General features: G+C 33.7%; 2 protein-coding genes, 1 long non-coding RNA gene and 1 other non-coding gene across 5 annotated transcripts; 3 read left to right on the forward strand and 1 right to left on the reverse strand.

The window, feature by feature from the left end:
• Positions 1 to 3,713: 3,713 nt before the first annotated feature.
• On the forward strand, positions 3,714 to 3,786 carry TRNAE-CUC. Its single transcript has one exon. It is a non-coding gene; the product is annotated as a tRNA-Glu (tRNA).
• Positions 3,787 to 3,798: 12 nt separating this feature from the next.
• Positions 3,799 to 7,326, reverse strand: LOC109177330 (probable purine permease 5). The gene is made up of 2 exons (XM_019326657.1): positions 6,968 to 7,326; positions 3,799 to 5,173 (listed from the first exon to the last, which is right to left on the reverse strand). The coding sequence occupies exons 1-2, from the start codon at positions 6,996 to 6,998 to the stop codon at positions 4,116 to 4,118; spliced, it is 1,089 nt and encodes a 362-aa protein (XP_019182202.1). The 5' UTR covers positions 6,999 to 7,326; the 3' UTR covers positions 3,799 to 4,115.
• A 1,902-nt stretch (positions 7,327 to 9,228) lies between these two features.
• LOC109177286 lies at positions 9,229 to 16,143 on the forward strand. Of its 2 annotated transcripts, XM_019326601.1 has the most exons (17): positions 9,229 to 9,326; positions 9,455 to 9,707; positions 9,797 to 9,881; positions 10,283 to 10,385; positions 10,478 to 10,562; positions 10,653 to 10,736; positions 10,868 to 10,957; positions 11,166 to 11,584; positions 11,684 to 11,765; positions 11,855 to 12,031; positions 12,101 to 12,154; positions 12,280 to 12,372; positions 12,460 to 12,525; positions 12,628 to 12,674; positions 12,785 to 13,492; positions 13,581 to 14,005; positions 16,126 to 16,143. In XM_019326601.1, exons 2-16 carry the CDS (start codon positions 9,591 to 9,593, stop codon positions 13,963 to 13,965), a joined length of 2,595 nt encoding a protein of 864 aa, XP_019182146.1. In that variant the 5' UTR covers positions 9,229 to 9,326; positions 9,455 to 9,590; the 3' UTR covers positions 13,966 to 14,005; positions 16,126 to 16,143. The 2 variants fall into 2 exon arrangements, with proteins under 2 accessions (XP_019182146.1, XP_019182143.1); XM_019326598.1 differs by lacking the exon at positions 16,126 to 16,143 and having other exon boundaries at positions 13,581 to 14,057.
• Positions 16,144 to 23,999: 7,856 nt separating this feature from the next.
• LOC109178246 lies at positions 24,000 to 26,194 on the forward strand. The gene is made up of 2 exons (XR_002053688.1): positions 24,000 to 24,105; positions 25,797 to 26,194. It is a non-coding gene; the product is annotated as an uncharacterized LOC109178246 (long non-coding RNA).
• The last annotated feature ends 861 nt before the right edge of the window (positions 26,195 to 27,055 follow it).

Here is a 27,055-nt window from a genome sequence, read left to right on the forward strand (position 1 = left end):
ACAACTACTCCCCCACTTATTCTGTGTAATTAGTGGGGAATTTTTTGTTTAATTTGTTTCCCCTTAAAATTAAGCTGCCAAAAGTAGCGGATTACGAAGACGGAGCCATTCCGGCCTTTTTTTTTCTTTCTCCACCCAAGTCACCAACTCCACTTTCTTTCTTTTATTTCTTTTCTTATGGTGTCTTTTTCTTTTTGCTTTTACTTTATTCTTTTTCTAATTATTTCTCCTTTTGCCACCAACTTCTTTCCATTTCCCATCTCGTGTTTATTTTCAGTCTTTACAATCTTTAATTTTTAATTACTTTTTTTTTTTTTAGGTATGACCGTTGGTGAGGAGATTTGATCAACCACAAAGGTATAAACCATTTATGGTGAAATTTAGGCACTAACCAGGGAATTCACTGGAAGGCATGTCATAGATTATGTATCCCTAAGAAGTATGGTGGGTTGGGCTTTAAGGAGCTCAGAGCTTTTAATTTAGCAATGTTGGGGAAGCAGGCATGGCGACTACTAACAAAACCTGAATCCCTAGAAGCGCATGTCTATAAAGCCAGGTATTATCCGAAAGATACTTTTTCAGAAGCATCCCTTAGGAATAATCCAAGTTTTTGTTGGCGAAGTATTATGGCAGCAAGAAGCATGGTTTGTAGTGGAGTACGGCGGAGGATAGGGAATGGGCAGGATACGAGAATATGGGATCACCCCTGGCTGCTGGATGAGCAGGAACCAATGATCCAAACGAAAATGCCTCCACAATTGGCTAATGCACGAGTGGTAGGTTTAATTGACCAGGATACTGGGACATGGGATGCCTCAATTTTATCTGATATTTTTTTGCCAGAGGATGTATCCAGAATAATGAAGATTCCGGTATCACCAGAATATGCAGACACATGGTATTGGCATGATGATCCTAGAGGGATCTATTCTGTGAAGAGTGGGTATAGATGCATTGTTGGGAGGTATGATAATACGAATACCACCTTTAATAAATGGCAGGTGCTGTGGAAACTTAAAATCCCCCAAATGGAGAGCCTTTCTATGGAGAGCCCTAAGTGATATTCTGCCTACGACTATGAACCTGATTAACAAAAGAGTTGATATTGAGCCAAATTGTGCCCATGTGTGGGATGATGCATGAGGATACGATGCATGCATTAGTTTTATGTGATTTTGCCAAGACCGTATGGGGGCAAGCCAACCTCCCAATCCCTGTTATTCAGTCGAATATTTTTATGAGTGGTTTAATGTGATCTTGGATAATCTAGACACTGATGGTCTGATGTATGCAGCTGCAATTCTATATCACATTTGGATGGCAAGGAACAATGCGGTATGGGATGCCTACGTGTCAATGCCGAAGAAGACTTTGATAACGGCTACCTCCACATTGCAAGCTTGGCGTGCCGTGCACCACTTACCCGAACACCATGCTGCCGCCCCAACACAAACCCACACGGCCCTCGCCACTGCCGAACACCACGCTGCGTCACCGCACGGTGCAGCCATCTCGCCGATGCTATGTGGATGCGAGCTATCACCATTCCTCAAATACGGCCAGGGTAGGTGCAATTTTATTGGATGGAAATGGTGGATACATCTCCGCCTATGCTTCTTCGCTTCCAAGTTGTTTCTCGTATCTTATGGTAGAGGCATTCGCGTGTAAGGAAGCTTTGTCTTGGCTAAATGATCGTGGTGAGGATTCTGTGGAACTACACACGGACTGTTTAATGGTCAAGCAATATCTGACTTCTACGGCTCGTCCTGATCGAACATATATTGGCTATGCAATAGATAGTTGCGGGAATTTAATTTCTTCTTTACATTCTTGTTTAGTTGCTTTTGTTCCTAGATCGGAGAACTTTTTAGCACATGCTCTAGCTACCTCAGCTATTAGTCAGTATACAGCTATGTATTGGGATTTACTCCCACCAGCTACAATTTCACACTACTTTGAATAAAATGTCACCCTGGCTCCTTTCAAAAAAATAAAACCTACATAGTAGTATTGTTGCAAATTCATTACACAAATGGTCAAATTCATTACGCGTTCTCATCAACTACTTCTTGAGTTCTTGATCACACAAACATTCAAGTTCTTCAATTTTCTTGACAGATAATTACAAGTACGTATAAATTCACAATTCTTGTTTATTGGCACGGCTTAATAATTTTGAATAATATATTCAAGAATATGTTTCTTGATTAATTATTTATTCATAGTGGTTTAAAATAAATTCTTTTTTGTTCCTTAGAATTTTATAATTATGTTTTCTAGAAAATATTCATATGGGTCTGAGAAGCGTAAAAGGAAAAGAAGAATTGATCAACTAACTCGGATCAATCTCAAAAGGGAGCTCTTGAAAAATTCATTACAAAAGAAATTCAAATATATGATCAAAAAGAAGCTACTAAGAGCATCTCCAACCCATCCAACTCTAAAACACCAAATTTTTTTAGCAAATGTCACATCAAAAGGAATATTCTCAGCATATTCTCACACCAAATTTTATTCATCTCCAACCCATTTACACCAAAACACCAAACTTTTACACTAAAATAATTTTATTTTTCAATTATTAGTTCGAATTTAGTTAGTTTAATATAATTTAGTTCGAACTTAATTAGTTTAATATAAAATATAATTTGTAATGTAAATAACAATTTTTATTAACATTAATTTTTTTATAATATTAATTATTTTAAAAATTTTAATTTATTCCATAATAATATAGTATACAACATCATCTAGTACATTTAATTATCGGAATTACTAAATCGTTCCCACAAATGCTCAATCAATGCATTACGGAGTTCATAATGAACTTCTTTATCTTTAAATTGTCTGATATCAATATTATGTCATATGTATTTTAATTTTTATTATGTTCTAGTCATATTTGATGTATATTGTATGTATTTTAATTTTTATTATGTTCTAGTTATGTTTAATACATTTGAAATTTTAATTAATATATATTCAATATTAGTCTTGTTTTGATCGTCTTAACGAGATCTTTAAAATGGTATAATTTATATGTAATAATACAAAATTTAAATATAAGTATTTAACAAAATAAAAAATTACATATAAAACAAATAAAGGATACATTTGGAATTATAAAAAAGAGCAAGGGCAAAATGGTACTTTCCTCACCCTTTTATATTTGACGCAGATGAACAGTGTCACGCCAAATATGGCGCAGCACTGTTCATTAACGCTAAAAAGTTTGGCGAGATGGCGTTTTAGCGATGCACATTGGAGATGAAATTTTTTGGCAAAATGGTGGAATGGCGCTGAAATTTGCAGTTTTACCGCCGGTTGGAGATGCTCTAAGGAAAAATTGTTAAATGCTAATCTTCATATAGAAGATTCAGGTGATTGTGAGACAGTTGTTTGGTAGATGATTTTGCTCTACCCATAAAACTTTTTAAGTGAAATTTTAGATTTAAATTTTTATACAATATTTATATTTTGACATAATTTTTTTTAAACAATTATTATTTATATATAAGAATTACTTAAAAAGGGGTCCAAATTGAGATATCGAATAGCACCCCTATTTTTATTGGAATAACCATGTATATAGTTTAAAATATATTAAATGTATGGAGGGGTAAGGTACTATTCATTCAATATGCTGTTAGGGTCCTACAATCCAAAAGAAACAAAATCTATAATATTTTTTCATGAACAAACCTAACATCAAATCCGTTCTAGTCTAGTTGGTTAGGATATTTGGCTCTCACCCGAAAGACCCCGGTTCGATTCCCGGCAACGGAAATAGTAAAAGTGAAACATGAAACAATCATCTTTGATATCCACTGCGCTTTATATAAACATATATTTCATTTTGTATCCAGAATTCCAGATTACACAAGTATTAGTACCACACTTTTGTAGCTTCAGCTTCTTCAACATTGATAATTTCAATCTCATATATTTCATTTTGTATCCAGAATTCCAGATTACACAAGTATTAGTACCACACTTTTGTAGCTTCAGCTTCTTCAACATTGATAATTTCAATCAACATTTACCGAGCCCGAGATTTCGTGAGATCCACTGCTCCACAATATTGTATATATGAACAAAGAATGCTCACCAGTTGATCAAAAATCTTTCCTCAGAGGGTAGCTGCCATATATGTAAGAGCCAAATCCCCAAAATGTAATGATCAAAGATAGGATCTTGAAACCACTCATGGGGTCACTCAGCAATATGACAGCTGCAATGTTTGTGACTGGCACTCTTATGGCGTTGAGGACGCCAGCCAGCACGGTGGACGAGAGGAACAGAACCGCGGTGCTTCCCAGAATGCCTAACTGGAACGTTATGATGCCCCAGATGATGACTTGGTAGTACGAACTTTGACCGCCTATAAAAGTTCGAGCCTCGGATTTCATCCCTTGGAAGTCGTTGCTCACGACCATCCCGATTGTTGTGAACACGAAGGCGAAGAAGGAGACCATGATTTGTTGTTCCAACACCACATGGAACGACCTTCTGCCTAGTAGTTTCACGAAAACCAACTCCGATAGTGCAAAGATTAGCCCGTGAAGAGCGGATCCCAGAATATCCCACACAAAGCCCATCGCATATTGATGGTCTGTGATGTACGAATATCTGTCTGAATCAGAATCAAGGGCAACGATGACCATAGCAGCAGTAATGATCACAATAGAATTAATGATTGATGCATTGATCTTATTTTTCACCAGAAGGAATCCAAATAATGCAGAAAAGATCAGTGATGTCGATGCCAGAAGAGCAGCAGTTGAAGCCGGAAGGTAGGCATAGGCGTAAGCATACATGAGGTTGTCAGCCGAGCTTAAGAAGCCCAACCCGATATAGCATATAGTTAATTTCAGGTCTAGTGGAGTAGGATATATTCGAAGAACGAAGTACATAGGAACTAAGATTAGTGCAATCATAGGCCACCCTGCAACCGCAACCCACGAAATTATCCACTTGCTCTTCCCACCGTTGGCAAAATAAAGTCTAGACAAGAGGCTAGAAGCGGGGAATGCAATAAGCATTGCTGCACAACTTAGGAGTAGAAGAACCCAGTGCGAGATTGGCTTGCTTCTATAAGCATCCCAAACCATGGTCCTATAGGCAGAAATCTTTTGCCGTATTGATTGTGGCTGTGAGCCTTCCATTTGTTCCTCTAAAGAGAGTCAATAATCACAGAACATCACTGATCAAAACTTGAATAAAGCACAATAAATGGTAAAGACAAAGAATCAAATATACATAAATCAGAAACAAATTCAGGTGCTGATGTGATGCTTCAAATCTTCACATAACTCAGAATTGCTCGAGGCTTTAACCCTTTTCCCCTCCCGTTTCCCTTTTATGCACTTAGCTGCTTAAGGACTTCCACTAAGAATTAGCTACTGGGGAGGATTTCTAAAGGACTAATGCTGATTTGTACAACAAAATGAGCAATTGTCAAGCAAAATATTGAAATGGTTAATGTCCCAAATTACCCATAAAATGAGAATCATTGCATGGCTCTCACATAATCACATTGATAGTCATTTTCACCGCTTTATTTCTCTAAGAATTGATGGAGCATAGAAACTCTAGTTAGGAGGCATATTCTTAAAATACCAATAATAGGTGTGTAGTTCATGGTTACTTATATATAAAAGAAAATTAATACAGAGTAAATAAACTGTATAGTTCACAAGCGTATAGATATTGATATAGATTTCAGAAGGCGTTTCCAAAATAGTTTAGAAAGCAAGGTGCCAGGGATAGGTAATCAACCTCAATTTGTGCCCCTTTTTCATGGTGTAACGAAAACCAATAAAAATGAGAATAACCACTTAAGCTGCATAGATTACAAAGAATTAATATACTGAGAGGTAGCTGAATTGTTACTACAAGTGAACCGCTTCATAGACCTCATGAAACACAGTGACTACAAATCCAGGAGACTATGGCGGTTGAGACTTAAAACTCAAATTTCATTGTTTCCTCTTTAGTATTACTTCCCACCAAAAAGACAAGTGGATGAGAAGGATTGAAGGGGCAAAAGGAAGAACTAAACATTGTTGAAGCATGTGCTAATAATCTAGTACTCTAGATGGGATAAAGAAAAAAACAAGAAAATATTTTCGGAAAGTTTGCTAGCACTTCAATATTCCCATTTCTCGAATGCTTCTGGAAAACTAAGAGGAGCGTTTTGGCTTCTCCAATTTGTCAGTATAAACTAATCTCAAAACGAATTCCCCAAGACCATATGAACCTTTGGGAATCACCCCATCAGTATTAAAACATTCCAAGCCATGCCTAAAAGGTTAATGCTAGTTCTGTAGATTCTGAAGTACCCAAATGCAATAAAGATTAAAGAACAGCACGATCAACCATTCAAATCCTCATATACATACATACATACACATATACATAATAATAAAATCCTCAGAAACGCAGAGTCATGAACACTCACAAACCCATGATTAATTCTACTCCATAAAACGTGGATAATTTTTTTTTTTGTTTTGATAACCCAGGTTTCCCGACTTCGGTGGACTATATCCTGGACCTATGAACCTGCTCCAGACCCATGAGATAAATCGAGTCAATCTAGTTTCAAAGACTCAATATCAAACTATACACTTCTGCCCAAGAAGAGCACAACCCAAACCCATACCCCATTGTGGATAATTCAACACCACAAACGAGGAGGGAACAAACATAATACAACAAATTAATAAACAAAAGAAAACAATAAATAAATAACTCAACAAAAATAATTCTGCTCAGAAGTCAGATCTGAAATTCCACATCCAACAGCAGATATGAGAAAACCCCAAATTTATCTATCAGCCGCCATATCCATCCAATTATGCAACTTGAAAGCCATAATTTAGCTTAATTAAACCAAAATAAATTCCGACTAATGCATACACACATACATGTATATATTCAAAGAATTAGGGAAAATTGAACGAACCCATAACCGGAACGAGCAATGCTTCCTGCATGAAGCACTCTGAAATGCAAACAATTCTGAATTCTGGTGCCCCGAATTCCAAGCTGAGAAGTGGAATGGCAGTTCAGACTGGGGACAGGAAACCTGGAGACTGGAGTTTTTTATATTATGGGAAAGAATTATGTGACTGTCCACTGTTCAACTGACGGAGAATAAGAAAATGAAGAAAACGTGAAATCTTGTGCTGCTGGAAACCAAGAACTATTGGATACTATAATACTGTTGTAGCTGATTCACTGTTTCAACTTTGAAAAAAATGAATTATGTCACTATCTGGCTGGTTAATTTGATATTGTTCGAATCAAATCCATATTATAAGGTCTAATTTTGATTCGTAATCGATTTGAAAGCATACATTTTGATAAAATAAAGACTAAATAGGGGAGCCTACCCAATTTTGCATCGACTTTGTGGTCAAGTGATATGAAGTGACTCTCTTCGAATGAAATGTCATAAGTTCCAGCTTCAATGAGGACGGTATTGACACTCTTTTTGTGTCTCAATGGAGGCGGTATAAATGAACAAATACTCACAAAAAAATCTTTGCATCGACCATAGTAATAAAAATAAAAATTAAATATATATCTCTAATATCTTATTATATTTATCTGAAATAGATAATTGAGTGATAGGGTATGATTTTTGTATCAGAACTGCACAACGTTATGAGTTGAATTTTTTAATATCTTTTTATTAAGTATGTCGCAAATGATTTTTCTAGTGTAATGTAATAACTATCTATAAAAGTGAAGTTTATTTATTCATACCAATAATAAACTTTGTATATTTCACTGGTCATTAAAAGAATTTTTTAAAAACATTTTTAGGCTTAACAAAATTTAACATTTTTAATCAATCATGTTAAGTTGAAAATGATGATTAACAATGTGAAAAATTTGTGTGCACTATGATTATATATATATTTTAAATTGTAAATTAAAATATAAAAATAATTATCTGAATCATGAAAGAATAACACGGCATTAGAAAAAAAAAAAAAAAGAATAGCACTATTTTGTTCTCGATTTTCCTTCAAGGATGATGAGGGTTTCTTTGTCTATAGATCTAAGACCAAAACAACATGATAGCCACTTATAATTCTTCTATTAATTTTCTAATTAAAGATATGACACATATGTGACGATTTCTTACGAATTTAACTTTCAAATAGACAAAAAATACTCATAAGTTATTGTGTTAATGATAATATGAAGATGGTTGGTTTAAAATATTAATAACAATATTTTGATCAATTCATACATGTTTTTTAAGTTTTTTTTTTTTTAAATCGATTGCTTAATTATTATTTTCATGTACTCAACAAATTATTATTTTCATAAAATTTGCATGTTTATTTAAATATTTATATTACTAAATATGATGACTTTAGTCAACCTAATGTATAAAGAGATAATACCTAAATATGTTATTTATAACCAATTGTTCATTTTCACTTTTCTTCTACTCAATCTTATTATATTGGGATATTATATTACATTATTTAATTAAAGATTCGCCATTCACTTTGTAACTATACCCAAAAAAAAAAAAAAAAAAAAAAAAAAGTTGTATTCTCTTACAAATTAAAGAGTTAAATTTGATCATAAATAATATGGTATTCTTATTATAATTGACACAAATTACCTCATAAACACTTACAACCTAAAATATAATTATCAACAATAATTTTTCTACATGAATTTGGATGGCAACTATGAGTAACTTTTTACATGACGTTGATTCTATTTTAGTATGAACTTGTCTATTTATGTATTTTATTTTTTCGTTGTTAAACAATTGATTATATTAGTTCGGTGCTATATATTTTATTTGAATGCACAAATGTGTATGTATGACAATATAAAAGTTGGTATAATAAGCTAAACAAAAAGTTAATTGTGTGATTTATCAAATGGAATAATATCCTGCCAAGCATCTTGTACTCAGACAACATTCGGGTTGGACTCCTATATAGAAAATTATTATGAGTTCGAGTCTCACTGGAGGTGTTATTGACTCTTTGTGCTTCAGTAGGTTGAGAAAGTAATTATAAACAAATACTACATTTTAATAGATTCAGTGGCATTAAAAAAAATAAAATAGAATAATATCCTTAAAAATTAAGATTAACTAAAAACAATTGTGTTTCATAAAATCAAAGTACAAGAAGTCAAGAATTGTTGGTTACTTCTTGAACTCATCTTTTTAGTAGGATTGCATCTCCCAACTCCCTGCGTAGAAGTACATGGTGTCATCTCGCCACTCGCCTCTGTCCTCTCTCGGTCTCCTCTCTGCGGCTCCGTCAGCTTCACGGACCACGGTAGTCTTCTTCAGTTCTCCGTCTTCATTACTTGCGAATTTCTTTGACCTGCAAATCAGTTCATTTGCCCTAATTACTTGCTAATTTTGCCCTAATTACTTCCTTAATTCTGTTTTCTGTTTTTGCAGATTTTGAGGATTTGGGCAGATTGCAGATTTGTGGAGAAAGATTGAATCTTTGATTTGTGGAGAAGCCCATATGTGGGGAAAGATTGAATCTTTGGGTTGTTTGGAACTGAAAGTCTAGAGGTTGGGTCTACAAACAATGTCTTTGGGGTTCCAAGCTACTGCGCTGGTGGCTTCGCCATCCTGCGGCAATGCTATTGCCTGGTCGGACGAGAATTTGTTGGCAGTGGCTTCTGGTCACCTTGTTTCCATCCTGGTAAAAATGTTTTCTTCAGTTTTTTAATTCTAGGTCTTATAGTTTTGTCGTTTGATGGAGTGAAATTTGTCTAACCTCCAATCTTTTAGAACCCAGCTAAGCTTTTTGGAGCTCGAGGTCTTATTACAATCCCTGCCAGCAAGCCTTTTCATCTTGGGTTGATTGGCAAAAAAGGTAAATTTGTGCAATTCTTTATGCCATGGAATAGATTAGTGTTACTTTTTCCATGGTGTTCTTCAAAGGCTCAATATTAAGTTTTTGAGAAATTCAATAGACTGGTAAGAGCCTACTTGCCCACAGAAAGGCAAAATTCTCTTGCCACAAGGGCGCCAGACCCCGGCCTGACAGGATAGGGGAGGGGTGGATCACGGTGACTTAGTGGCTCATTAGGTGGTAAGCACCACACTGGTGCCCACAAGGAGCCCACCACATTGGGTGCCAAACAGACTGGTGGATGTAGTCGAGCAAGCTTAGGGTTTTTTTTTTTTTTGTTATGATTATGCATTTTATATAGTATTGATGCAATTTTTCAATCAATTTATGCTCATATTTGTTCCTTCTTGGGGTTTGGACAGACTTGCTTTCTGGCTGTTTATTACCTACTTGTGTATCACGGGACATTCGCCCTTGTGTTAGGTCAATTTCTTGGTCTCCTATTGGATTTGCTCCAAATGCAAGGTTTGCGCTTCTAACCATTACTAGTCTACTATTATCTGTATCAGTTTTCTGTTGTTAATACGTCTTGATGATTTGTTTAACTTGATAAACAGTTGTTTGCTTGCAATATGCACCAACGAGGGGCGTGTAAAGGTTTACCGCATGCCTTTCCGGGAGTTTAGAGTTGAGTGGGTAGAGGTATGCACAGGAAACGTGTTGATATTTTCTTTTGTTATCGTAACTTGTCTTCTGTTTGGTGTTATAGCCTTCTTCCTTTAACGTTAATAGGTAATGGATATATCTGAGATGCTATACGATTATCTTGAAAAAGCCAATTTCGAGGTGTCAAGCATATCTTCAAATGTTCCAGATGTAAGCGGATAACTTACTTTTGTGATATCTTTTATTACCTTTTTAGACATTCTTTCTCTTGTAATTCCGTGTTTTTTTTTTTTTTTTTTTTCATCTAGATAATTTATTCTTTTTCCCGATTTGATAAACAGACAACTGAAGCTGACAATGACCCAGATGACGATGTGCCAATATCTCAGTTCATGAAAGCAAATAAGAAACGGAAACTGAAAGCCTTGACTGTAACGTACACCATTTGCTACTGTTTCACTTATGTTATGTAGCTTAAAATATGAGGGGAATTATATTGTGGGAATCTTTAGATTTAAAGATTCACATCACATTCAGAAAAAAGCGGGGAAAAAAAAGAGAAACTAACCAGCTTTCCTTTAATAATTTGATTTGATTAGACCAAAATTTGCTTATGATACTTTTAATTCCCATACATAGGTGGTAGAAAAAGATTCAAATCATGTTCCGGCATCTGAGGCAAAACGCTCCAAGGCAGCATCACGAAATTCTGGTCCTCCATTAATCACTGCTGAAGAATATGCATCTCGTAATGCAATGCTATCTTTGCTCACTGTTGCTTGGTCACCCTATCTACAATCGGCTTGTGGGGCCCGTATACCTTCGACAGATGGCTGTACAGTGCTTGCGGTTGGAGGGAAGTCTGGTAGACTATCATTCTGGAGATTCCGTAAACCACAATGCTACTCCACGCAGAGTGGTACAGATTCAAATTCGGCATCGCTTTTGGGTTTCCTTCAAGCTCATGACACTTGGGTTACGGCAATAACTTGGACATTACAAGTTTCTGACGCTTCAAATCCTCGAGTTTTGCTTTGCACGGGGAGTTCTGATGGGAGGTTAGTACTCATAGCGGATACAATGATTACCCGTAAGATCTTATAAGTTCCCGTGTGACATTTTCTGAGGCTTATCTTATATTAAACTTCAATTGATAGTGTGAAGATTTGGCGGGCGTGTAATAGAGAACTTCAGGATTCTTCCGACATTAGTCATGATTCTTTCTCTCTTTTAAAAGAGGTCAAATTTCATTAGAGCATTATATTTTTATTTCTTTGTTCAGTTATAAGGGGACACAATAAAATCTATTTTTTGCCTATTGGTGACAGGTTACAGTCATCGATTATGCACCGGTCTCTGTGCTTTCAGTCATTGTGCCTTTAGATTCACCAAGAAAAACGTGTTTAGCTATCGGGAAAGGATCGGGATCGATTGATGTGTGGGTTTGTGAGACACCTAACAGCACATTTGAGAAAGCTGGCTCATACCACGGGCATAATCACATCGTGAGTTCTTATTATTGATCCATGTTTTGTTTGCGTAATTGTTACCCTAAACTTGTGTAAATTTCCCAGGTCACGGGTTTAGCCTGGGCTTTTGATGGTCGTTGTCTTTACAGCTGCAGCCAGGTAATCTCCTTTCCCTTACCAAAGATCCTTAATAAGAAAATAAAATAAAGAACTCAAAGCTTTTAAGTCGTTCAACCTATGGGATCAAGATGAATAATTCGGTTCTTTTTCTGAATAATGTACAGGACAACTCCCTTTGCAGCTGGATATTTATGGAAAATTCCCTACGACAAGTTCCTTTTCCATCAAATACTCCCGTAGTGAAGAACCCTGCTGATGTAAGGCATCCCGCCATGTATCTTAGTTTCACTCTTTTGTGGTTATCAGCCATCTTTTTCAACGGTGATGAGAAATTTTTTCTGCAGGTGCCAAATGCTTTTGATTCGTGTTTTGGTCTTGCGGTATCTCCTGGAAATCTCGTCCTTGCTGTGGTAGCTTTCTGCCCGTTAAAAATGCTTGTCTGGCCGTTATTTTAACTCTTTAGTCCATTTCTGATCCATTTCTTATTCATCCACCGTTCACCGCTTATGCAGGTTCATGGCTATGATGTTGAACAACTAAATCCAATGTACGAGGCAAGGTCAGTTTGTTAAATTTCCGTTTCCTTCATTATCTTCGTCATTAATTGCTTCTTTTGAGCTATAAGGAATTTTCTTAGAGGAGTTTCTTGATGATTGCTAAAATACCCAGGGCTTGTAAAGCTGCAGTAGCATTCCTATGGATTGGGGGGCAGCATCTAGATACTTTCCCCGATTTACTTCCAGATTGCAATGTAGAATCTTTCCCCGGTTTCTCCGAGCAAGAAATGATCAGTTGGGAAAATAATATAATATGGTCGCTACGCCAATGTGAGCATCTAGAAAAGGCGGTAGTTGTGTGGGATGTTATAGCAGCACTCTCGGCCTTCAATCAGTCCGTTCCTAAATATGTAGAACGTGTACTGTTAAAATGGTTGGCGTCTATATTTAGATCCCAATCCGGGATTTCTACGATCTTATCCGAGGCCTCCAGACATCTCCCGAGGATTGCATCCCGAGTGTTGCAACTCCTCAACATCATTACCAATCAGGTAGCGTTGAAGAAGCCGGAGGCAGATAAAACGATCAGCGAACAGTGTGACTTGAGAAGTTCCAACGAAGCTGAAGAGGAACAAATGACGTTGTGGATGCAATTGCAATCGAACATTGAAAAGGAATTAAGGGAACGGCTCGTTGGGTTAAGCCTGTCTGTTATTTTGAGTCTCGTATCTAATTCTAATGAGAATAATGGTCACGAGGAGTTTGGATGTTGGACTCCTATTGGATCAGCGCAGATGGAGAAATGGGTCAATCTTAATAGAGCAGATGTGAACGAGCATCTAAAACTCCTCGCAGAAAAAGTTGGAAAAACCAAGAAAAGGTACGCTTACGCTTACGTTATCTTTTCCCGTGATAAATGTGTTTATGCTATGACGTAGATAAATATTTGATTGACTCCATCTGAACAGAAAACTTCGCTCCATTTGCGAATACAAAACGGAAGAGGAATGCAACTTCTGCTCGGCTTTAGTTCCATTAGACTCTCCAGAAAACGCGTTTTGTCGAGGAGAGAAGACCGATGCTGGAACCGGACCGAGTCATAAGCTGTTGCGCTGTGCTGTTTCCATGCGGGTATGCCTCCCGACTCCTTCATGGCATTGCGTGTGTTGTAAGAGATCGGCCTCACAACTCGTGCCATCGGCCCTCTTTGCACTGCCAGAATATCCTTCTGATTTCGAGTCTTTTGTCGGGCGTTGCGCACACGAAAAACCAGTGAAACCTTTGTGTCCTTTTTGTGGGATTCTTGTGCAGAGACTGCAACCGGAATTTCTATTGTCTCCATCTCCGGTGTAGATTGTATCTTATGTAGAACTTAAACGCTAACTTCGAGTTAGGCTAATTTCAGATCTTGTATGTAACATTAGCTTTTTACTATCATTTCCAAATAAATAAATGAGTAAATACCCAAAATGGTCCCTCGACTATAGCTAAATTCACAAATTGGTCCTTAACTTTCAATTTTAACCAATTAAGTCCTTAACTTTGCAATTTTGACACGATTTGGTCCTCCATCTATTTGACCGTTTGTTGACTGTGATTGACGATTTCCAGAAGAACCTTCAGCTTTCGTCGGAGCACGTGGACGCCTCCAGGATGACGTTGCACCCGTTCGGAAACACGTCGTCTTCTTCGCTCTGGTACGAACTCAACTACATTGAATCCAAAGGGAGGATGAAGAAAGGCGACCGGATTTGGTAGATTGCTTTCGGCAGTGGATTCGAATGTAACAGTGCGGTTTGGAAATACAACTAGAATCTTAAAAAACCGATGGACCATGAAATTACATATATATCCTCAAAAATCACAGTCAACAAACGGTCAAATAAACAGAGGACCAAATTGTGTTAAAATTACAAAGTTAAAGACTTAATTGGTTGAAATTGAAAGTCGATGACCAATTTGTGAATTTAGTTATAGTCGAGGGACCATTTTGGGTATTTATTCTAAATAAATAAATAATTGGTTGAAAGGATGAGTAGAGAATGGAAGGGTGTTTGATTTGTTGTTTTGCTGGAACGATTTGAAGATAAGAGGAAAGCTGATTGGTCTATAATTTTGAAGGGTTGCAGCAGGAACATGTTGGGTAATTGGGTTGGTTGGTTTTGCACTCTTATCTAACCTTTCTTTGAGAAATGATAAGTTATGGAACAATGTCTCGGTTACTTCCACACAAGTGATTGAGAGAACAAAAAGCTCGTGCAGGGTATGTTAAACTTAATACAGATGCTGCACCATTTGATCACCAAAACAATAGGATGGGGCCTGGGCTGTGTCTTAAGCCATGGAGACGAAGCTACCTTTGTCCTCGTGGCCAGAGACCCACCGGCCATGGAGACGAATTGTCTCAGGCCGTTCTCTTTTTTTTTTAATTAATTATTTTATTTAATTTTTGTTTAATCGGTAACCGCCATGTCAACGTAATTTAAGGTAAATGTGTCATTTTGGCTTTAATTGTATAAGTTTGTGTTGTTCAGGGACCCAATTACATGACAATTTATATCGTGAACCACGGCGCACATAGCAATGTGTGTCCAGGCACAAAACACGCGCGTTTCATGCTTACGTCACTCCGTCCGTTCGAACAGACCAAACCCCATTATGTGTATTCAGTTAAAAATTTATGTGTATTGTGTTATGAGTTTATGTGTATTCAGTTAAGAGTTTATGTGTATTATGTTAACCAAATCCCATTATGTGTATTCAGTTAAAAGTTTATGCGTATTATGTTATGACTTTATGTGTATTCTGTTATGACTTTATGTGCATTTGAAACAGAGGATTTTTAGGTTTTTTTTTTTTTTTTAATAACAAAACGACATCGTTTATTACAGTTTGGTATACCCACATATACAATCTACACCTACACCAAGACTCAAACCCAAAACCTCCCACATAGGGGAGCAACCGGATACCAATGTCCCACAAGGTCCTTGGTATTGAATATTTGAATGTCTTATTTGGCCATTATTCCTTTTATATATTTTGGTGTTGTTGTTGTTGTTGTTATTATTATTATTATTATTTTGAAAATTATTATTATTATTATTATTAGTTAATCCGGGTGAAGTTGGAATATTTCAAAATAATCCTAAATTATTTAAGAAAATGAAGATAATCACATTACTGACGGCATATCAACTTTGAGGTAATATACCATTATCACGTAACTCATAATAACTTAAACCAAATAAGGTAATATACTAATATAGCATTGCCAACGCCCCTAATTAATGAAAAGAAATCTACAACCAACATCCATACTTGTACTTCCCCTTTGCTTACAAGTTTCAAATTAGCACAAATATAGTTGTAGATAGTAATTAAAAACTAACCTTACATTAGTTCCTAAATAAAAAACTAAAACGCTAACTTCTAGTTAGGAACGAATGTCGAATCTGTATGTAAGGTTAATTTTTAATTACTATCATTTCCAAAAATAAATAAATAACAAAGTTACGAACTAATTTCAAATCTTGTATATAGTATGTACGTTTAACTTTTTTTAATTACTATTATTTCCAAAAATAAATAAATAACAAAATTTGCTTAGCTTGAAACGATGAGCACAATATATTTTTTTTAGATAATTGAGTGAAACCCGCAATTATTACTCGATATATATTGTTTTACTGTTTTAGATGATTAGTGAAACTAGCGTTATGTTGTGGAACTGTGCCCACCTTGCAATGTGAGATTAGTTGTAGATTCATAGTTTCTATACTGTAGAATCATAAAATTTATAATGTAGATTCATAATTTTTAAACCATAAATTCATAATTTAAATACAGTAGATTCATAATTTCTATACAGTAGATTCATAATATCAGTACTGTAGATTCATAACTTAAACATATAGTTTTGTTAATACAAAGTTCAACAATTGGATATATGAACATCGAAAATTATGAACATATAGCTCTATATTTATGAATATATATTTATAAAATTATGAACATATAGCTCTATATTTATGAACATATATTTATAAAATTATGAACATATAGCTCTATCACATGTTCACAAACCTAATAGTGTAGATTCAGAATTTCTAAACTGTGCGATTGCGAAGAGAGAAACGCCGTTAACGGCAAGTGAAAAACAATTTTTTTTTTTTTATAATTAGAACGGCGTCATTTTCGTTGCAAACAACGCCGTTGTGGAGTTTCCACGACATAATTTTCCGTGAAACTTGCAGTCACTACTCGATAGTGTACTGACGTATTGTGCATATGGTAAATGTTATTTTTGTGAGTGAAACCTGCAATCACTATCCGATAGTGAACATAGGGTAAATGTTATTTTTGTATAATATATACCGACGCTAAATTAAAAAAGTGTTACTCTGTATTAGTAATAATTAAATTCATGACTTCTGATCTTAATACAAAAATCATGCTTTACTTACCAACATATCAACTCTTTTTGAGGCTGCTATTACTACTTTTTATATTATTTTTTGTTGTTAACAAAAACGAAGAAACAGTAACCAAGTGATTGTTCCAATTAAAAAAATGAAAGTTTTAGAGTTTATAAATTACAGAGTTGCCAAGGACCATGTGATTTAGTGCCACCAGATCTCTTTCTTATATGGGACAATGTGGGTTCAAGTCTCAGAGGTATTGAGGTAGTATTAATCAACTTTTTGTATAGTGGTTCAATAGATTGAAAAAGTAGCTATAAACATATACTACATTATAACTCACAGATCCCATTTTGCTTATAATATGCCACCATAGCACTTGGTCACCACTACGTACACAAACGTAACAATTTGTCACCATTGCGTAATTTTTTCATTTGCTTTGCATTTTCATTTTTGTATCACAACAGTATAAAAATAATCATAATTTGCTCTGATTCATGATAACATAATCAGCATATGTCAATTAACATGGAACAAAAATTAAATCCTAATTTTTGTACTAACAATAATAATAATAATAATAATAATAATAATAGTAATAATAGTAATAGTAATAGTAATAGTAATAGTAATAGTAATAATAATAGTAATACTAATAATAGTAATACTAATAATAGTAATAATAATAATAATAATAATAATAATAATAATAATAATAATAATAATAATAATAATAATAATAATAATAATAATAATAATAATTGATAGGGTATATATATTACCCAGTCGGATTACCGTATATCTGCTAGGGTATAATTGATATATCGTAGATGTCACTTTTCGAGCAGATCCGACCTCATCAGGCTTAACCCGATCCGATCCCACAAGTAAAATAGCTATCTGCAACCTTCAGTAATTGTACCACGTTCCATGCACTCAAGGCTGGCATTCTCAAGCGCGATACTAGGGTTGATCAACCCGAACTCGAGACCCTTTTCCTTAAAAAAACAAACGATCATTCACATCACCTGCTCAATCACATTAGAACCCGACATGTCAAGAATCTCCGTGCACTTTGGCCTAGCTAGCTATCAGGTGAGTCTCCACCCCCGCCCATGTTAGGCACGTGGCAGACATACCGGCTGTCCGGCATGGGTCCCTTCTAGATTTTTATAAATAGTGCATTTAATGTTTTTTTTTTTTTTTTTTTTTTGAAAGAGTGCTTAATGCTAGATAGCAGGGAGATTTTTTATCTTTCTCATTAGCAACACACTCAAGTTCAAAAATCTCCGACTTACTGTCTAACTACCCAAGCTCACATACCTATGTATATAATCTTACTTGCATACACCAACATATTTACCACATCAGTAATGGATGGTAGACTTATTACACGATATAAGTGTTGCTCTTGCAATTGATGAGCTCCTATAGTGATGATAATGATAATGTAATATTAAATTTTAATTGTATTTTTAATAATAATAATAATAATAATAATAATAATAATAATAATATACCTTGCATTGGCGGTTAATTTCTTTTTTTAAAAATCTCATGTTAAAAAATGTACATAATTTTATACTAGAATACACATAATTATATACATGAATGTACATAATTGTATAACAAAATACACATACTTTTTTTTTTTAAAGATAATACATATAATCTAACATAATACATAATATACATAATATTTTAACATAATAAACATCAACACTTAACATAATATACAAAATTTTCTGTTTTGGATGTATATAATTGTATAAACAAATACACATAATTACGTCTACTCCCTTCATAACTTACCAAAACGATGTTGTTTTGTGAGGCGCAGGGCACACAGTGCTATGTGTGCCGTGGTGCAGAGTATAACGATTGCTCATTTAGAGAGGTTGCTCCCACACACTGCTGCTACTCAATCCTTGGTCATTCTTTCCAACTTTCACCTCTATAACCAGTTGAGCTGTCCATGCTGGCTGGATAAATAAATCATGGTTGACTTCTACGTATATATATATATTTTTAATTTAATAATTTAATTCATTTAAATAAATATTGTCACATCAATATTTTTGCCGGGTCATTTTCGTTAATTCCCAATTAAGAAACATTTATTGAAAATGGAATTACAACCAAATTGGGAGGATTTAGGACTTGCTATTAAGTGTATAAATATGGATGGGTCACTTGTGTTATATCATAAACAAATCATAAATTATGAATCAATTCGTCATGTTTTCTCCCACATTTTTCGCTTTGATTATTTTTGTGTTGGCAACAGGTAAGCCATATTTCTTTAATTTCAATGTTATCTATAGTTGAATTACACTTACTATTTTGTTTTACAGAAAATGTTGTAACCATGACCTAAGGTATACAAGATAAAATCTGTTCCGAAATCCTAGTAAGTAAAGTGTCTTAAGGAAATAAATCAATCTAGGCAAGTTCTAGCTTATCGGTTCAATTGAGAGGCCAATAAATAGCCCTAATTGAGAGTTGAACTTGTGACTAAGGTCACAATGTCACTGTTGAAAATCTCGATGTTTCCGTCCAACCATAATGTTAGTCGGTATTTTAATAAAAATCTCAACTTTACGCCGCTAAAGTTTAGGGGACGGATCAAAAAGTTGGTTAGAAGTTCAGTCCAAAGAATGTTGGATGGAAATTCCGTCCAACGTCCAGAGTTGGAAGGAAATTCCGTCTAAAATGTAGTGTTGGTTGGTAAGCCTGAATTGATTGGTAGGTGAAAAGTAAAAATGATAGGTATTTTTAATTTTTTGTCCAACAACAACGTTGGAAAGAAATGAAAATATTTCATGTCCACCCTGCGTATTTCAGCTCACTTTTTTACAACTTGCTTCTTAATTACTCTATTCTCTTGTTTCAAACTTGCTTCTTCATTCAAAATTAGCATGGGTAACAACATAAAGTGTGATTTTTGACCAAGTGCATTCAAATTCAGGTATGATTTGAAGATAATAGCTTTTAATTTGTGTTTGTATTTTTTTTTTTAAATGTATATATCTACTCTTGCAATGCTATTATATTTCTTTTATCATAGTTATATATATTTTAATTCAGTTATATATATATATATATATATATATATATATATATATATATATATATATATATATGTAATTCAATACCCGACCAACTCAGTTGGGGGCGAAGTCCAATTACGCATACTACTTTTTTTTTTTTTTTTTTTTTTTTTTTTACACTATACGTGGTTGTTAACATAAATGGGAAAAAGATAGACAAGTGATCGCCTTAAATATAAATATAAATAAACTGAACAAAAGAGTTTATTTTTAATATTTATTTATTTTAATTTCTAATCTTATTTGCTAACGCCCAAAAAAAAATATTACATTTACTAAAACCTATTACATCTATTAAGTGTTTGGTTCGAAAGCCTATTCCTATACATGTATTATCTTTTTGTTAAAACAACTTATTTCTAAATATATATCTTTTTTTTATCACATTTTTAAATTATTTAAAAATATTTTCTATAAATTTTTTGCTGTGTAGCCCAAATCCTTTATATAATAAAGCTATATGGTTTGAGAAATAATTAATGTTACAATTAATGCCACAACATCTTTTATTATAAAAAAAAAAAAGCACAACATTTAAAAAATAAAATAGCTATATATATTATATAATCATATAAAAAATATACTTTTGAAAAATAAAATAGCTATATATTATATAATCATATAAAATATGTGTTCAATTAGAGTTTAAATTTACACATACAAAATTTGAAATTTGCTTTCCAAATGTAATTATCTTAGTTATTATTCGTATTGTGAAAATTAGAATATAGATGAAATACAATAAAGAATAAATCAATGTAATTATGTAAATTCTCTCTAGAAGTTTATTTGAATATGCACATAATTAGATATTATATTAATCATACAAAATTTTAATTTTAATTTTAATTTTAATTGTAATTTTGTATTCTATAAAAATAATAAATACTTGACCAATGGAAGCTCAAAAATATTATTATATTAAATAATTTAAAATATTTTAATTTTTATATTTTTTTATTTATATTTATAATAACATAATTTTTTTCCGTGCATCGCGCGGGTGAATTACTAGTTATATATAAAGAACAACATTTTAAAATAAAATGGCAAAGGTGGGGAGAGTCGAATGCAGTCCATTGATGTCCGGGGAGGGAATTTAATGATGTTTTTTTTTTTTCTTTTTTCTTTTTTTATAAATACATTTAATTAAAGGAAGAGGATAAATAAAATGTAACTCAATTAAGTTACATTTCAGTCTCATGTTAAAATTAAACATTCTTCCAAAAGGTTGAACCTCAACTCTAAGGGCCCGCACATCCCGACCCGACAGAGCATTTGGGAGGATGTAGTTAAAATTAAACATTGCTCTTCTGAAAGGATGGCTGAGTGTTGGAGTAAAATTTACGTTATTAGATGATCACGAATTTGATCCTTGCTGACACATTCTCGGTTGAGCTCTTTGCACAGAGCTTTTCTAGTGTAAACTATTACAGCCTTACCGGATAGTAGAATTTACTTAGGCCCTATTTGGTAAAATAGTCAGCCTATCAGTCAATTTTGACTTATTTGATCACTATTAATTGTTTGACTCGGTTAAAAAATCAATATAAGTGTTTAGTTAATTAGCTTTTTGTAACTTCAAAATGCTAAAATTCAAAAAGCTGCTCAAAGTAACTTTTTCAATTAATTTTTAAGAAAAGAAATTATATCAAACAGCTATTATCTAACAACTAATTTATCAAACATCTTTCTACAATCAGCTAATGTTACCAACTAGTTATACCCTTTAATTAACCCAATTAACTAATAATTAACAACTATAAACTAACAGTTATTTACCAAGCAGGGCCTTAATATACATTCTTAGATAGTGATTATGAATTATTTGAATTGATATACGGAGTATATATTATGTCACAAGCTTAATAAATGTCGCAATATTAGGGGCGTATTCATGTGGCAATATGGCTCTGTCGACTTTTCAAGGAGTGGGCATAAACGATACGGTGTCGTACGAGGTGTCACGAGACTATCAATGCGTGGCGAATTTTGGACCGTGCGATACCGAATTCTGTGATGTAGATTGTTGTAGCAGGCTTTGCTTGAGTTCATACAACGAACAAAATCCATGTTTCCTATGTAGAGGATCTCCTATCAAGTTCTGTATTTGTTATCATGATTGCTACTGATAACTTACACCTTATTTAAATATAAATAATGTATTCCTCAAAAAATATATAAATAATGTATCTTACCTCTAAATATTCAATGATGAATCAATAAAATATCACTCTCTGTTTTAGTTATTAGTATTTACATGAAGGAAGACCTTTTGCGACCGGTTCAATCAAGAAGGTGTTGGTAAAACCAAATTCATGTATAGTGGCGGTAGGGAATTTAAAATTGTTTGGACAATTCGGGATTTATCTCCTTCATGGGCCTTGCGGCAAGTTCATGAGTTTAGGATATAGTCTAGAAAAATAAGAAAAATTGTATTATTAAAAGAGCAAAAAAAAAATTTGTGACTTTCAACTACGAAAATCATGCATGTTTTATCCACTCGTTCACGTTTTTGGGACTAAACATAAGATATTTGTGAAATAATTTTTAGACGTCAATAATGAGAGTAACAACATCTTTCGTATCAATAGCGAGGGTATACTTTTAAAATAAGTATATAAAATTAAAATTTCGTTACTAAATCATAAATCTTTGACGAGTAATTTTTAACCCTCACAAACATGCAAATAATACATTGCAGCCTCTTCATTTATTTTACCGAATTACATGAGCATCCGTAGATGGAGAAGATCAAGATTGCAATATACAATTTGTTTTCATTGTATTTATAGCTGTAAAATGTGATAAACATAATTTGGAAGATTTTCAAAAGGAAAGTGTAATTAATTATTTAAAGTTTTTAAATAGTAATTCTAAATGTCATTTTTGTCCAAATGTTTAATATTACTAAAATAACCCTAATTTTGGGTGGGAAAACTTGTCCACACACTTCTGTTATTATATATATATATATATATATATATATATATATATATATATATAGAGAGAGAGAGAGAGAGAGAGGGGCGCGATCTCGTGCGAATGGCTGCCCATGTGCGAAATGTGAACCAAACAACGCGTGCCACGTGTCTTACTTTCACCTACAAGTGCACCTACTTTTACCTACAAGTGAATGTAATTTTGCCTCTACTTTCACCTACAAGTGCACCTACTTTCACCTACAAATGCACCTACTTTCACCTAGGTGCACCTAGTTGTAACAATATGTGCACCTAGATCTGGACACGTGGCGCGTGCTGATTGGTTAGCATTTTCGCACCAATAAATAAATAACTATATATATATATATATATATATATATATATATATATATATATATATATATATATATATATATAAAATTTAACTTTAATTGTATTACAATTTACATAAGTGAGGGTTTTCTTTTTTCCTGGGTGATGAGGGAAACTTGCATTTATTATTTGAGAGTCTATACTGGGTAAATCTCATCTTGTGACTTTAGTCGGCAAATTACCACAAGGAGGTAAACCAACTTAGGTTGTTCATAGCTAATTAACTCGCTCAAAATAAGAAAATTAATAGGCTATTCCCATTGAAAGTCGAAGGCTATCAAATCAACAACTCGACCAACTTTATTGGAATTGCCCTATATCATAGAATGCAATAGTCAAACTAGTAACATCCAAAAACGTATAGTAATACACCGAAAGCATGCATCATCATCATTTAATATATAAACATCAATGAAGAATTAGATATTAGTTGAAAATTAGGAAACATTTAATGAAAATGGAATCTACAACCAAATTGTGTGGATTTCAGACTTGCTTGCATCCGTGGAGATATAAGTATGGATGGGTCACTTGTGTACAATGTTCTTGTAATAAACAAATCATAAGTTTAGTTTTCTGGGAATCACTTTGCTATGTTCTCACCAACATTTCGCGCTTTGATTATTCTTGTTTTGGCAACCGGTAAGTCATGTTTCTTCAAGTTCAATGGGTATCTTTTTTTATTTTGGGGGAAATGCTCCGGGAGGTGATGGGAACTGGCCCGAGGAGAATCGTCAGTTGTGGGAATCTAACCCGGGTTATCTCAAAATTTCTCTCTCAAAGAAAACTCATTTGTCACTTGAGCTATCACCCCAGGTTCAATGGGTATCTTTAGTTGAATTAAAATTACTGCTCTTTTTGCCTAAAAAGGATAATTGAGTGGATGGAGCATGATTCTCATACTAGAAAATCAAGAGTTTGACTCTTGCCAACACTTTTTGATCGAGTCAGACATACAAAAAAAAAATTTAGTGCGATTTGTTCCATATAGGTTTTGGCTTTCCGTTCGCTCTAGAAAGACTTTATGTGACAGGTTTGACTGAAAGGGTTCACTGCTGGAAATTATTGAATTTCCGACCATCTGAAAGTTATCTTAAATCAAGTAGAAAGTTTTGTTCCGACCATTTTTGGTATCCGGAAAAACCTTTGTTGCTATTTCCGACCACTTTTTGCTTTCAACTTGATTTAAGATCACTTTTAGGTGGTCAAAAATTTCATAATTTCCAGTAGTTTGACAAGAATAAATCCGTAACTTTTGAATTAGATTCAAATCCAAGTCGATAATCAGAAATGAGATGTAACTTAATATTAAGGTAACCCTAATTCGGTGTTGGAATTCTAGAATGATCGAGATTAGGCTGTGTTTGTTTTGAATATATAGGATTTACTATTCATATTTTAGGAATTCATCATCTTAAGGCTAATGAATACCATGGGAGAAGGTGGTGTAAGGCTAGTCGTCCTATCATAATCTTTAAGACAAAATTTGAAACTAAACTAATTAGAAAATGGACAAAAAAAAAAAGGAGGTCTTATCTGATTTGGATTTGATTTTGTTGTAGGCACTAACGCATAAGTATTTGAGGGTATGTTGACGAGTTAAAATGCATCCCACAATTTACGCCATCCACCATTCTCTAAGGCATGAGTGGTGAAAGGCTATTAAGTTTGGGGTTAAAACATAAAAAAAAAAAAAAAAAGAATATGAGTTTAGGCAGTAAAGATTTTGGAGAAAATGAGTTTTTAGTTCTTCAATTGTTCGTTGCTAGTTGTTTTAGTCACTAGCGTTTTATGTTGCAATATACACTCCTAACTCTTCAAAAAAAATTATAGTTTTAACTCCTAAACCACAAAACTAATAAACTCTATTAAATTTTTACTTAGTACATCAGTATTTTAGTATAGAGTACTTTTTAATTTTCTTCTTTAATATCAATATTTCATTTGTAAAATATAAAATTTTATTTTAACATGTTCGTGTAGGGAAAATATGGACGATGTACCACAATTGAAAAAGAAAAATATAGGGAAGAAAGTTGTCAATTTTTTATTTTGCAGATGAAATATCAAAATGGAAAAAGTTATAAAGAATAAAGATAATAAATTTTTAAAATGATCATTTACTAAGTAAAATTGTAATAGAATTCAATAATTTTGTTGTTCCATGTGTTAAAACTTCAACTGTTTTGAAGAGTTAATGGTATCACTGAAAAGTTAGAGGGTAAAACAACTAATTAATCAGGAACAATTTAGGGACTAAAAATGCATTTTTTTTTCTAAAAAATTTGTATTTTATTATGTTGTGAGGCTAATAAATGTTGTTGCAACATTAGGTGCGTATTCATGTGGCAATATAGCTCCGTCGAGTTTTGAAGGGGTCGGAAGTAACGCGACGATTCCGTATGGAGTGATGGGAGACTATCAATGCGTGGGGAATTTTGGACCGTGTGATGACGGCCATTGCTCCGTGGATTGCTGTAAAAGGCTTTGCTTGAGTTCATACAGCGGACTTAATCCATGTTTCCTCTGTCAAGGCTTCCCTATCAAGTTCTGCATTTGTTATCATGACTGCTATTAGTATCTTAATTACCTCCTAACTATTTAATGATATGATGATAAGAAGAAGATATCCTAGCTTATTCGGATCGAGATTAATCGATCTGATGATCGTTGATGTTGTGATAGTGTTGTATATCGTGTGATGAACCTATAAAGTATTATCTGTATTTTATACTTGCGTTTTATCTTACTGATTATTAAAATTGAAGGGTTTAGTGACTCGTAGCCTCGTTGGGTGTTAGTTTTAAGGGAAAATTGTAATTTATGCATATTACAAATATACCAATTATCAATGTCACTCATGAACTATTAGTGGGTAACTGTTGCCCCTTAATTTTCAAAACACGACATATATTGCCATTCTCCTAATAAGAAGAAGGAGAAACATTGTTGTCGTCGGCGAAAGGAGATCAAACAAAGAAAGAAAAATAGAGGAAAAAAAAATATGGTCTTCGAATAGGAAAAATGGCGGATAACCACATTTATACCACTAATAATTCATGGGACGGGCAATATATGTCACGTTTTGAAACTTGGGAGGAACATTTACACCACTAATAATTCAGGGTCACATTAATAATTGACATAAGTGTGATGCGCATAAATTACAATTTTTCCTAATTTTAATATTAAGTTGGTCATGTGTATAATATTTGTGAGGGTAAATAATTTGTAATTATGTATGAGGATCAAATATCGTTAATCTTATGGGATAAGTTTGTTTGAGTATAAGTACATGACGTGGTAGTGACAGAGTAACAATATCAGAATTAGAAATCGAGTCTGGATTATATTACATGCAATAAACTCCTATTATTTGTAATTAGTCTTTTTAAAATACTAAACATATCGTCAAATACAATTGTTATGCCATGGACCCGGCACCTTCAGGTCCAAAACGACGCAGTTTTACACGTCTGGAATAACAGTGTTGTTAGTGGCACTGCTTCCTCAGCCAATACCACTTTTTTTTTTTTTTTTTTTTTTTTTTGTAAATATAGAGTTCAAAAATTGTGAATATAGAGTTCTGTAA

The sequence above is a fragment of the Ipomoea nil genome, unplaced genomic scaffold (assembly GCF_001879475.1).
Source record: "Ipomoea nil cultivar Tokyo-kokei standard unplaced genomic scaffold, Asagao_1.1 scaffold0176, whole genome shotgun sequence".
Taxonomy (NCBI): domain Eukaryota; kingdom Viridiplantae; phylum Streptophyta; class Magnoliopsida; order Solanales; family Convolvulaceae; genus Ipomoea; species Ipomoea nil.

Bases quoted from the DNA above. Each gene is read 5' to 3' on its own strand.
- LOC109177330 (XM_019326657.1), bottom strand. From the start codon at position 6,998: ATGCAGGAAGCATTGCTCGTTCCGGTTATGG. The intron at 5,174-6,967 runs GTTCGTTCAATT...GACTCTCTTTAG, and splicing joins ATTGCTCGTTCCGGTTATGG to AGGAACAAATGGAAGGCTCA.
- LOC109177286 (XM_019326601.1), top strand. From the start codon at position 9,591: ATGTCTTTGGGGTTCCAAGCTACTGCGCTGGTGGCTTCGCCATCCTGC. The intron at 10,563-10,652 runs GTATGCACAGGA...TAACGTTAATAG, and splicing joins TTAGAGTTGAGTGGGTAGAG to GTAATGGATATATCTGAGAT. The intron at 12,032-12,100 runs GTGAGTTCTTAT...TAAATTTCCCAG, and splicing joins ACCACGGGCATAATCACATC to GTCACGGGTTTAGCCTGGGC.